This window comes from Ochotona curzoniae, unplaced genomic scaffold, assembly GCF_017591425.1.
Source record: "Ochotona curzoniae isolate NIBS_2020 unplaced genomic scaffold, NIBS_Ocur_1.0 scaffold_1037, whole genome shotgun sequence".
Lineage (NCBI taxonomy): Eukaryota > Metazoa > Chordata > Mammalia > Lagomorpha > Ochotonidae > Ochotona > Ochotona curzoniae.
In genome coordinates, this window is record NW_024467083.1 from 28284538 (window position 1) to 28298503 (window position 13966).

Below are 13966 nucleotides of genomic sequence, written 5' to 3' on the forward strand. Positions count from 1 at the left end.
ATGACTTCTGCTGACAAGGCCACTGTACTTGCAGGTAAGCAAGAGGCTGAGGTTAAGCTTTTTGGAGGAAGGAAGCTAGAGAACTGATGCAACCCCGCACATGGGAGCTGGGTTAGTTAGCACTGACCACCACTAAACATCATCCAATGGCATACAGTAAAGTTAGGGCTGGAGGCCTAACTGGCAGGGTCTGATCACAGCAGTGTCAGAACAAGGAATGGATAACATTAGGCTGGGTCATGACATTAGCCAGCATGTGAGAGAACCAGGTCTGGAGGCAGATTCTGTGGGAGATATGTGGGCTCAGCCTTGCAGAACTGCAATAACTGCTGGTTTGCTCAATAGCTGGTGTTGGTGACAGCCTGACCTAGGCATGACCATGGAACACTCTGACACTCACGGGTACTGGGGTTGGGAACAGCCTGGGTGGGAAGCAGCAACCATAGGTGCACCCAGGAATGGGGTATAGGGCAGGCCTGGCCGCAACAACCATCACCACACACAGAGGACGAGACAGAGAGGGCAGACTGTGTTGGGTAAAAATCTAGCACCCACTGGCACAGGTGAGATCTGAGTCTAGGAATGCCCAGATGGAAGAACTTGGGGAACTTTCCTGGTGGGCTGTAACTCTGGCTACAGAACATGTGAGTCAGGCCTGTGTGTTGGTTAGACAGGGCAAGAAAGCAAAGGTGTGGGCTTGTTCAGGGTTGGATGGGGTGGGGGCTGATGAAATAGGCAGGGCCAAAATCTTAGCAACCTAGCATGTGTAGAAGCCAAGATGGAGTGCAGGCCATGCTGGTCAAGGCTGGGCTGCAACACCCACAAGTGTTGCAGCATGCAATGGCAAAGGCCAAGAAAAGGATAGGCAATGCCAGGCTGGGACAGAGAAACCTCCAGCACATGCAAGACGTATGACTGTGAGCAGGCCTAGTCAGGGAGCTAAGGGAACACCCTGGCTGGGTTGTGGGTTCCAACTGGAGGGCACAAGAGATGAAATGGGGGTGGTGAACTGGGTTGGACATGGCGGCACTGTACCTTGGCATGGGTGTGGACTGAGTCTGGGGTATGCCAGACTGGGTTGGGCTCCAGCACCCAGTGGTGCTCACAAGAGCCAGAGTGGATGTAGGGCAGGTTGAGCTAGGTATTGGCACCCGCTGAACCACATGTGAGCTGGATCTGAGTGTGGACCAGGTGTGACTAGACAGTAGCACCCAACAAAAAGAACCAGGAATGGATGGGGCTGTTTGGGCAAGGCTGCTGTATCTGTTAGGATAGGAGGTAGGCCAAGCCAGACTGGGCCAAGCACCCACTGGTATGTGCAAGATCTGCCAATGGCAGGTGACCTGACAGAGAAACTTGGGAAACTCCTCTGTCAGGATGCAGTCTCTAAAGGTGAGAGCAAGAATCATGACTGGGAGTTGCCAGGTTACAGTACCTGCCAGCATATGTGTGGGTCAGGTCTGGGAACAGGCCCAGTCAATTCATAACACCCTGGGCCAATTCCTAACACCCACTGGCAGATGTGAGAAATCAGAATGGGGAGTAGAACAGGCCAGTTCACATTAGCATCAGGACCAGGGGCTGGCTGGGCTGGGCTAGGCTGCAGCACCCACCAGCATGAACTGAGACTAGAGCAGGCCAGGCCCAGCCAGGCTGCAGCACCCACCAGCATGAACTGAGACTAGAGCAGGCCAGGCCCAGCCAGGCTGCAGCACCTGCCAGCAAATGCCGAGGTGAGGTGGGTCATGCCATACCGGGCCACAGCACTCAAGAGTACACATAAGACCCGGGCTGGGTGGAGCCAGTAGGGGAGCAGCAGGGGCTCTCCTGTTTGGCCATTTCTCCCACTGATGAGCTTGAGAACTGGGAGGGGGACCAAACCAGGCTAGGAAGGGCTACAATGCCTGTTGGTCCACATGTTAGCTGATTGAAAGGGAGTGTCAGGCTCAGCTAAGTGACTATGTCTACTGGCACATGCACGATCCAGAGTAAGTACAGGCTGGTCAGGCTTTGCTGCAGTATCAGCTGGCCAGTGTTCAGAATAGCATCAAGCCAGACTGCAGAACCACATGGAAAGTGCAAGATTTGGGACTAGTAGGAACTTGGAGCTAGCAGGAAATCTCTGATGGGCTGCAGCTCCCACTGGTGAACATGAGAACCAGGACCAGGCATAGACCTAGCTGGACAGGTGGTAGCACCCATCAGCTAAGTGTGGGCTAGATAGTAGGGTTGGTTGGGCTAAACCAGGCTGCAGCACCCAATGGTGCGTACAAAAGCTGAATGGGATGCTGGACAGACCAAATAAGTCTGTACACAACAGCATGTGCAGGAACCAGGGTTGGTGGGGGGTATTTGGGATTTCTCCCACTAGGCCTCAGTTTCCGTTAGTGTACGTGAGAGCCGTTTGTGTGGTGGGCAGGGTTAGGCTGAGTAGCAACATTGGCTGGTTTGTGTAAGAGATAGGGTTGAGATAGAGAGAGAGAGAGAGAGAGAGAGAGAGAGAGAAAGAGAGAAAGAGAGAGTGAGTGAGTTGGAGACAGAACTGGCCCAACAACTGCAACCACCAGCGTGTGTAGGCTGATGTGGGTGACGTACTGAGCTGGACCCTGAACTCACCTCAGATGAGGTTTCTTTGGAGACCGCTGCCCTCCTTCTCCACCAATCCAGTGTCCTTTAATTTGACTGGTAAGGCTGTGAAAGAGCCCAAGTGCTTGGGCCCCAGCTCCCAAGTGGAAGACCTAGAAGAAATTCTAGCTCTTGGCTTTGGTATGGCTCTGCCCTCGTTTTTGTGGCCATTTGGGGAGTTAACTAGTAGATGGAAGATCATTCTATCTCTCACTTTCTCTCTGTAACTCTACCTTTCATATAAATAAAAGCAAACCTCTTAAGAAAAGTATCTTTGATGGTGCTGGTTGAAAATCACCCTGGCTTTGGCCATAGCCAAGGGTGAGATTCAGCGCCTAGAGCCACCAGGAGCCTTAGCTCATCTCTCACTGCCTGTGTGGAAAGGTGAGACCCAGGCCCCAACAGGAACAACACAGGAAATGACAAGCAGGTGTAAAAAGAAACCAAAGAGTCTTCCAGCCACTGCATGGGGGCTGGAAGGCCCCGGGACAAGTAGCGTCCCATGCCTGGATCGCACGTGGCCGCTACCAGGCGCGCATCCAGAGCTGGTATTGGCTTCCGGAGCGCCATGGACTACCCATGGAGCTCTGTGAAGCAGGTATGACTGCTTCACTGCTCCCCTGCGGGCTTGAGCTGGGGGCAGGACTGGGAAGGGGTGGAGCTCGAACCTGGGGAAGTAGTCTTCCAGCCACTGCATGGGGGCTGGAAGGCTCCGGGACAAGTAGCGTCTCACGCCTGGATCGCACGTGGCTGCTACCAGGCACGCGTCCGGAGCCGGTATTGGGTGGCCAGTGCTCCATTTGGCGGTAGGCTGCGCCTGCTGGCCGCCCAGCCAGGGAACTCTGGGATTTGGTTTCTATGATTGCTGCTTAGAAAGCTCCATGATGAACCCGCAGGGCTGTGGGTACATGAATTAACCCTAAAGATTCCCAATGATGTAAATCTCCCCCATGGACCTCTACCTAATATGGTCTCAACCATATTTTAAAATTGTATAACCAAATATATTTTCAAAACATTTTACTACTCAGAAATTGGGTGGGAGAGCAAAGAAACCTTCCATCTCCTATGAACGTGTGAGGAAGCTGTGTAATGTAACTTCTCAGGCACATAACAGGTAACTTGTGGACAATAGATTCAAGACAACATTAGACAACAGTAAAACTACAAAGACATACAGGGGGAATCAAGAGCGACCCTGACAACCTATTAGCAGGAGGTCATGTGCACAGAGCAGTGGGGGCCACAGTGGAGCAGGTGGACAGGAGGAGGCTTGTGTCCCAAACCTGGAGTCTCCTGGATCCCCACCAAGGGCTATCAGTACGGGCACCAGGGACTGCATCCCAACTGCCAAAGAGACCATGGGGGACTGGGGTGCCTTCGGAGGCCGAGAACTCAGAGGACACTCCTCCCCCACCCCCCCGACCTACCACACGGGATGGAAGAAGCTGAATCCTTCATCATAGGATCCAAAGCCATCGGAACAACAACCAGGAAACCTGAGCGGTCTTCAGAAACAGAAGAACAGTAAACTCCCTTCAGGACTAGGAAGACGAGCTATCTCTGGTTCTTACTTAGCTCCAATTTCGGGTCCCCACCCTCTCTGCAATGACCATGAGGGACGCTCCAGAGCCCCCTCCCCAAAACACACACACAAACACACACTCACATATTGGAATGGATAGGCAGAGAACAACAAGGAAGGCTTGGTCAGCATGGACTCACACACACCTTACTAGGTAGGACACGGGGATTAAGTACTCCTCACCAAGGTATGGAAGATTACTCTGCACACCCCTCCTAAAACTGTTTCGCACCTCAATTGTTGAAATGTCATTGAAATAGTCACAGGAAGTTGTTAAGACCATGCACCCAATTTTGACAAATTGGTTGCTCAATGCTTTGTCAATTTATCCCTTAACTTATATATTGTTGCTGATGTTATGTTGGGGCTTTTGATTGACCAGGATTCTACTCTGTTGGCTCTGCCTTCGGACCGGGGAGGGTCTCCCCAAGAAGCCACTGAACTTGACCAGACAATGAGATGCTGGACTCTGTGCTTGGTGTATGCTTGCAATGAAGGAATCTCAACTAAACCTGAACTGTGGTTGCGCAATGGGGAGTGGGGGTGGGGGGGTGGAGGGGGTGGCCGAGCCCACCATGGGGGGAGGGTTGGGAGAGGGGTGGGGGAATCCCAGTGCCTATATAGAACTGTGTCACATAACACAATGTAATTAGAAAAATATATATAATAATAATTAAAAAAAGTGATACAAGTGAAAAGAAAATCTCTTTCAAGCCCAAATAGCACATCTTAGGTAGAAGTTTTCTTAATCTTTGTTGATTTTTTTTTGTTTGTTTGTTTTGGAACCCTATAAAAATACCGTGTAGGTTTTCTCATGTTCATCAAATGTTATTTAGAAGACTATATGTACTTCCTTTGTTTTCTTACCATCTTTATTCAACCTCTCCTTATAATCTTTTTAAAAATGTGTTCATTTATTTATTTGAGAGGCCAAGGTACACACTGACAGATGAAGCTCCGGACTAAGGATTCCCCCCCCCCCCCCCCCCCCCAGTGCTCATAGCAGTGGGGTGTGGGCCAAGCCAGAGCCTGGAGCCGATTCAGGTCTCTCCCGGAGAGGGCAGCAGCCCAGTTTCTGGAACCGTTACCTTTGCCTCCCTATTCTGCAGTAGAAGGAAATTGCACTAAAGAACTGGACCCAAGGGTTCAGATATGAAATGTGGGACATCTTGCCAGTGTTCTTCACCTATAGGCTACATGTCCACCTTTTCCATAATATCTTAGAGTCTCTTGAGTGCTTCATGGTGGTTTTCTAAATATTTTGCTTTTGTAGTACAATCTGTACATAGTTTGTTCTCAGATATTTAAGCTGAAGGGGAACTGTCTTGTTTACTAGCAAGTATGTTCTTTTTGAATGTCAAATTGGAACGTGTCTTGTGTTACAGAAAAAAAAAAAGAAAAGAAAAGTATCTTTGGGCACAGCACAATGGCTAACCATCTGCCTTTAAAGTGCTGGGATCCCAAACGGAATGCCAGCTCATGTCCTAGCTGCTTCACTTCCCATCCAGCTCCCTGCCTGTAGTTTGTGAAAGCAGTGGAAGATGGCCCAAAGCCTTGGGAACCTGTAACAATCAGACATATCCAAATTAATCCTGCAAAAACTACCTATCATGGACTCTTAAAAATTAATGGAGGTCAAATGTGTGTTTTCCAGCTGTCAACATAAACATGATCCTCAGCTACTAATAATCATTAACCATCAAATAGGTGAATGAGTGCAGAAAGGTGTGCACTGTGATGCAGCAAATGAAGCCACTGCTTGGTACTGCTGCATCTCATACTGGAACATCCAGGATCAAGGCCCATCTCCACCAGAGATCCTGATAAACACGCTACAATGTATAGGAGAGCCTTACCTAACAAAGAATTATCTAGTCAAAATGTTAGCAGTCCAGAAGTGAAAAAACTCTACAGTGTTTGACCCAAAGAAACAGAAATAGGGCCTGGCGTGGTAGCCTATTGGCTAAATCCTTACCTTATACTTGCCAGGATCCCATACGGGCACCAGTTATAATCCTGGAGGCCCAACTTCCCATCCAGCTCCCTGCTTGTGGCCTGGGAAAGCAGTCGAGGACGGCCCAAAGCCTTGGGACACTGTACACAAGTGGGAAACCTGCAAGAGGCACCTGGGTCCTGGCTTAGGATTGGCTCAGCTCCACACAGAAGATCTGGAGGAAGCTCTTGGCTCCTAGTTTGGGTCTGGTTTATCCTCAGCCATTGTAGCTATTTGGGAGTGAGTTGGTAGTTGCCTTTCAAATAAAGTTAATCTTTTCTTTCTTCTTCTTTTTTAAAAAACAATTTGTTTATTTTTATTGGAAAGGCAGATTAACAGAGAGAAACAGAGAAAGATCTTGCATCTGCTGCTTTACTACCCCAAATGGTTACAATGGCCAGAGCTGAGTCAATCTGAAGCCAGGAAATTCTTCCAGGTCTAGCACATGAGTCCAGGGTCCCAAGACTTTGGACCACTTTCCACTGCTCCCAGGCCACAAGCAGGGAGCCTAACGGGAAGTGGAGCAGCTGGGACACACACTGGCACCCACACTGATGCTGGAGCTTGAAGACAGAGGATTAGCCATTCAGCCATCATTCCAGGCCTCCCTTTTTTCCTTTATAAAAAGAATTTGATGGGAATTCAAAATATTTTCTCAGTAAATGCAAAACAATAGACTAATTAAAAGTACTGATAGTCTAATGTTGATTAAATGCACAATTTTATTCCAGGGAGCCAACAGGCACATTTATGTGATTTGCCTCACCCACAACTGTGCTGATGCACAGCAGAGACCAGGAAAAGGAGATCACACCACTGATCCAAAATTAACAAGCTGGTGGGTGGAGAGGGAAAAAAACTGCACTGGAGTTAGATGAACTGTAGTTCTCTTGAGAAGCTCAGTAACAGAGTCCCAAAAAGGCAGAGAATGGAAAATAATGTAGAAGCAGCTGAATAGCTATAGGATATAGCAGATTTACCTACGGGCACTATAAACTATCATAATGTTGGGGATTCCATTGATTTTTTTGTCCTAGATAATCTCACTAAAGTAGTTTTTCAATAATAACTTCAAATGCACAAAACATAAGAACCAGACTAATAGGTGGACAGACACATATGATAAAGTGAGTAAAGCAACAGGCTGACAGTAAAATCTAAAAGATGGGAAAGGGAGGATTGTAGGTGCTAGAACACAGCTGAGTAAGACCTTCTGAGATGATAGAAACATTCTGTATCTGTTCTACCAAATATGGAATAGCTAAATGTGACCAGGGAGATTTGCAATGTGACTAGTGAGACTGCAGGACTTTGCATTTTATTAACTGTTAATTACTTTCAAATTGATATGGTCACCTGTGGCTGCTGTTACTAGTGTAGCACTAGGTTCATGCAATTTTGGCTTCATATCCTGCATTCACTATTGGTCTAACTTTATTTCTCTGAGTTTCAATTCTTTCCTATACAAAATGAGAACAAACTTAACATTTATTGATGTAGATTAAATGAGATAAAGCACACAAAGCATAAAGCAAAGCTACGCACATATAGCAAACACTTAAAACCAATGCTTATTATCCCTACTAAATGGCAAAGGTAATTATTTGCTCATCACTGTGTCTCAGTGTCCTAGTACAGTGTCCCTTTCATAAAAGACACTCATTAGACATTTGTGGCATGAACACCATGCCACAAGACTATTTCCTTCTGATAACTTTCATATATAATCCATTGCCCAATCTGCTGAGGTCTTGGAAAGATTTGAAACATGTCTCAAATGTATAACTGATATCACTTTTAGCACCTTATAAGATTCAGAAAAATGACATGTATATGTTAACCAGAGATATTCATAAAAATATCAATTAGACCTATGTCAGTGTTAACCTTTAGTTTAGTTACCATTATTTGAAAGTAGACAACTCCAAAATAATTAAGTATATTTCCACAATTTTATAGAAAAGAGAGGACTTTGAGAGGTACACATATAAGGAAAAATACTTATAAACTGAGAAATAATTTTTTCACCTAGAAACAAGCAAGCCAACATCTAGAACAGTTTCTTAACACTTAGCTCATAGTAGACATTCAACATATTTCATTTTCATTTTGCTCATGTATATCTACTATGTCCACAAAGGTATTAACTATGAGAAACTTGCAAGAACTCAATTATACCAACAACTCCTTGATCGCAAAGTATTCTTAAAAAAAAAAAAAAAAAAAAGCATTAGTGGGAGGGTAGTGTTGTTATGCCAGCATCCCATATGGGCACCAGTTCAAATCCCAGTTGTTCCATTTCCAATCTACCTCTTGCTAATGCGTCTGAGAAAACAGTGAAGTGCTTGGGCTCCTGGACCCACATAGGAGACCAGAAAAATTCCTGGCTTTGCTTTGACCATTGCAGTCATTTAGGGAGTGAACCAAAGGATGAAAGATATATTTCTCTCACTCTCCCTCTGAATCTGCCTTTCACATAAACAAATCTTTTTAAAATGCACAAAATTTGTTCCCTTTATATAAATTTTAAAAATTACTTATTTGGGTGGAAGGCAGGGCAGGGAAATTAAAAGAACTTCCATCCACTGATTGATTCTCCAATAGCCATAACAGCTAGGGCTGCACTGGGCTGAAGCCAGGAGCCAGCTATCTCAGGTGGGTGACAAGGATCCAAGCACTTGGACCATCCTCTTCTGCATCAGCAGGGAACTGGATTGGAAGCAGAGCAGTTAGGATTCAAAGAGCACTCAGACTAAGGAAGCAGCTTAACCTACATCACCAAAGGCCCCCAAAAGTACTCTTATAAATCACTGAAAAACAACTCACCCTTCAATAGCTGGTGATCGGTCAGGACGAGTACTGCCTCGGGATCTAGACCTCCGAGTCACTGGCAGCCGGGGAGGCCGACTGGTTCCCCAGAATTCAGTGTGAGTCTGCTGACCTCTCTCATTGGCTCTATTATCTTGGTCCAGTGGATTGCTACTTAGAAATGGTCTAAACTCTTGCAAAAACATCGGGTGATTCAAATGGTCCCAAAGCTAGTAAAACCAGAAATAAATCATGAGTTAGGAACAAAGAAGAGATAGGGAAAAGACAAAGAAACAACTTTTAATACTCTGCAACTCATCTTCTAAAATAATAAAATATATTCCCCCAATTTCATGGAAAACAGACATTTCTGAAGTACACACACAAAAGAAGATAAGTAGATATACAGCTTATTATTATGTAAGGATAACTTCACCTGTCCATGGCCACCATAAGCACAAACCAGCTCCTCAAACCCAGGGACCTTGCTTCTGCCTCACAGGGTAGTACCAGGAACAATAGGACATGTCAACCTATGACTTGACCTTTTTTTTTCCCAAGATTTATTTAATTTTTACTGGAAAGTCAGATATACAGAGAGGAGGAGAAACAGAGAAGAAGATCTTCCATCCACCAATTCATTCCTCAAGTGGTCGCAATGGCTGGAGCTGCATCAATTCAAAGGAGCCAGGAGTCTCTTCCGAGTCTCCCATGTGGGTGCAGGATCTCAAGGCTTTGGGCCGTCCTCGACTGCTTTCCCAGGCCACAGCAAGGAACTGGATGGGAAGTGGAGCTGCCATGATTAGAACAGGTGCCCATATGGGATCCCTGCACATGCAAGGTGAGGACCTCAGCCACTAGGCTACCATCAGGGCCCTATCACAGACTTCTAAACATAATCAGTCATTCAGATAAACCTTATAATCTTGTATTCTATAAAAATTACATCCAATTCCCACTATAGAATTTAGGCTTTAAACAAAATGTATACTGTTAAAAAAAAAAAGTACTGCCACTTCAAGATGAAAATAGATAGCTGGGGCCGGGCGATAGATATGCATTGCCAGCAGACAGCAGCTTAATCCACTGCACCATATGCTGGCAAGGGATGTAGGCATCTTAACCAGCATCTTAATCCCTGGCCAGCAGCTAAGTCCACATGGGACATCTGCATCTCATGGCAGAGGTCCTGGTCTGAGTCCCAGCTCCACTGATTCCAAGCCAACTTTCTGCTAACAGATAATACAAAAGACAGCAGGTGATGACCCAAATATTTGGGTGCCAGCCATCACGTAGGGTACACTCAATCCCTAGCTAAGTTCTGTGCTCCTGAATTTAGCCTGGCCCAGCAGTGACTTCTGTGGGCATCTGGGCAGTAAACCAACAGATGAAAGATATCTGTTTTTCTACCTTCAAATAAAAAACTAAAATAAAGTAACCACCCTAGTTTTTCATTTTTAATGTACAGAATTACACTGACACATTTTCTATTAACTCAATCTTGCATTATAAATGAACACAATTTGGCTTATGATAGAATTATTACCTTCTATCTGGGAAACTGCTGCATCTACATTTCTGAGTGAACTGGATTGTCAGTTTCCTTTCGTGTACTTGACAGGTTTTGTTATCAGGTTATAACATGATAAAAGTGCGAGAAAAGTATTGTCTTTCACATAAGCATTACATGGCACATAAACAAAATTAGTGGGTATATGTGTTTTAAATTTTGCTAGATGGTAGCAAACCACCCCTCAGAAGTCTCAGCTAACTGATACTTCCACCAGAGTACCAGAGCTTACACACCCCCATGCTTTGGTCAACATCACAAAAAAAGTTTTAAAAACTCTTAGTACCCAATCCAAAGGGCAAAACAATAGTATGACTAGTAAAAACATCAATACACTTTCTCTAAACACTGAGAGGTAAGGCGCTTTCTCATTTTAGCTGGCATCCTTACTTCATATACCAAATTGACTTTGGTTTGCTTTCTAGTGGCAGTCCCCATCCACTATCAGATAGCTCTGGTTTCTAGTCTGAAAAATAATCTACGACACAAGGGTTTTTTTTAAATTCAACATTCCAAAGCAAATCTCACATTTATAATTCCAAAATTACACACGCTTTCAATAAATGAAGGAATAGGAGCTGAGTCTTTCTTGTACTCAATCATCTACTTCACAAAAAGCAACATAAACTATAGAAAGAAATCCACGGTCCCTTATTGACACAGTTTCACATCTGGTCACAAGGAAATAAAGAAAGCCTCTGAAAATTTGAATTGTATTATAATCTACTAACTGACAATACTAGGTCCAAAATGTTTTAAAATTTTGACTAGAAGAAAAGCTATGCACCAAGCTTCTAAAATTAATAATCTGTTTTAAAATCACATTCCTTAGATGACTTTAAATTGTTATTAAGCCCAATGGTACATAATAATTTTGGAGCTTTCAGGATTAGAAGTAGCTTCCATATCAGCATAAAGCATTTGCCATTGGCTCAAGCAGTACATAATGCAGACTAATAGCAACAATCATTGTATCTATAGTGTATTTTCATCCCAAAATGATAGAGTACTCTGGTCACACAACACAGAATAAAAAAAGCTCACTTGACAAATTCACATCAAATCAACACTAAGAATAAAAATAGCTCAGGTCATCTGTTTCTCAGGAGACTCAGACAAGTCTAAGCGAAATAGTTCATAAGACAAAACTGGGTATTCAGGACGTGACTTATGTAAGCAAAAATGGAGAACTCTACCACAGAATATTGGTGAAACATCCAAACTAATCAGAGAGAAAGTTTATTGTGTACATTTTGTCTTGAAAAACCAAATAGTTCCCTAAATAGAGTAAAAAGACTATAGCTCTGTTTTTAATATAAATACTAGAATGGCCAAAATCTCATTTAGCAGAATTTGCTCTGAATCAAACATAATTGCATCTGTTCCTCTTAAAAAGTTTCTCAAAATGTTAAAGTCACCACATAACTGAGCAATTTCACTTCTTTAATATTTATTTTATTTCTATTAGAAAGTCAGATATACAGGGAGGAGGAAACAGAGAGGAAGATCTTTCATCTGTTGATTCACTCCCCAAGCAGCTGCAACGGCCAGAGCTGTGCTGAATCAAACCCAGGAACCTGGTACCCCTTCTGGGTCTCCCACACAGGTGCAGGCTCCCAAGGCTTTGGGCCATCCTCGACTGCTTTCCCAGGCCACAAGCAGGGAGCTGGATGGGAAGTGGGGCCACTGGGACATGAACCAACGCCCACATGGGATCCCAGTGCATGCAAGTAGAGGACTACCGTGCCAGGCCCAGCAATTTCACTTCTAATTATACATTAACAAAAACTGAAACACTGTCAAACCAAAAGTTGTACAAAAATATCCGTACAAATTATATTAACCCAAATATCTATCAACTAATAAAATGTAAAAATAAAATACTGCGCTAAAAGGGAACAATGAATCTCTACACAAGACAACATGTATGAGGCTTGGAACATTGTTAAACAGAAAAAGTTACAAAGGGTCACAAATTGTATGATGTTATTACATCCAATGTCCTATATTAGCAAATCTATAGAGACAGAAAATAAATTAGTGAGCTGCCTTCGGCTGGAGAAATTGTGAAGCAATAAACGGAGGTTATGGGCTCTAGAATTACCGGTAATGTTTATACAACTTTGTAAATATACCAAAACTACTGACCTGTATACTTAAAATAAATTACATAGTATATGAATTATAAGCTCAATTAAAACACACTGTGGTCTACACAAATGAGTCAATAATGTCAAACCAGCCTTCAAAATGCAATTTTAAAAATCCACAAGTCTATGTAAATATTAAATCAAGACAACTGACAAAGCACCACTCTCAAAGTTTCCCTTGTGCCCTTGGTAACTTCTCCGTCATGCTCCTCCCACCTCACACCTCAAATAATCACCCATCCCTGTGGTTTGCAATGGCTGGAACTGGGCCAATCTGAAGTCAGGAGCCAAGAGCTTCTTCCTGGTCTCCCACACGGATGCAGGGTCCCAAGGCTTTGGATGATCCTTGACTGTTTTCCCAGGCCACAAGCAGGGAGCGGGATGGGAAGTGGAGCCGCGGGGACATGAACTGGCACCTATACAGGATTCCGGCACGTGGCAAGGCAAAGATTTAGCCACTGTGCCATCAAACCAGGCCCAGATTTACTTATCTTTATTTAAAAAGCAGATTTACAGTGAGGAGAAATAGGCAGAGAAGGTCTTCAATCTGATGGTTAACTCCCTAAACAGCTGCATCAGTCAAGAGCTGAGCTGATTTCAAGCTGGGACCAGTCTCTTCTGGGTCTCCCACGTGGGTACAGAGGTCCAAGGATTTGGCCCATCCTTCACCGTTTTCCCAGGTCATAAGCAGGGCACTGAATGGGAAGTGGAGCAGCCAGGACGCAAACCAGCAACACAGGGAGGAGGATTAGTCAGCCCTAACTGTGGTTTCAACCTGCATTTCTCTGTTAACTAATGATGCTAACCTTCTCTTTGTACATGTACTTGCCACTTGATCATCTTAACTGTTGAAACAAATCATTTAAATCTATCGTCATTTTTTTAGAAGTTGGTAATTTTCTGGTGAGCCCTTTAACCTAGCATTGAAGATGCTAAAATGCCCATATCCTTCATTAGAGTACCTGGGTACCATTCCCAGCTCTAACTCCTGTCTCCATCTTCCTGCAGAAGTGGACCCTGAGAGGCAACAGTGATGACTTAAGCAAATGGAGTCCTGCCACTCACAGGAAACCTAGATTAACATCTCAGCTCCAATTCTGGTCCCCAGCCTGACACCATCTACTGCAGGTGTAAGAGCTGCACACCAATAACTGGAAGGTCTCCCTCCGTCTCTTTGTATTCCATCTCTCAAATTTTAAAAATTATAAAAATAGGTAGTTTTCTTATTATTGCAT

The 13966-nt window shown here is 44.4% G+C and overlaps 1 protein-coding gene and 1 non-coding gene across 3 annotated transcripts in view; one reads left to right on the forward strand and one right to left on the reverse strand.

Annotated features, from left to right (window-relative positions):
* Positions 1-13966, reverse strand: part of RNF115 (ring finger protein 115) — a 64144-nt gene that overhangs the window by 9841 nt on the left and 40337 nt on the right. For both annotated transcript variants that reach the window (XM_040999175.1, XM_040999176.1), the window contains exon 4: positions 9030-9241. In XM_040999175.1, the coding sequence (XP_040855109.1) occupies positions 9030-9241 (212 nt within the window). The remainder of the gene's footprint in view (positions 1-9029; positions 9242-13966) is intronic.
* LOC121168920 lies at positions 2908-3032 on the forward strand. Its single transcript, XR_005885785.1, has one exon. It is a non-coding gene; the product is annotated as a small nucleolar RNA ACA64 (small nucleolar RNA).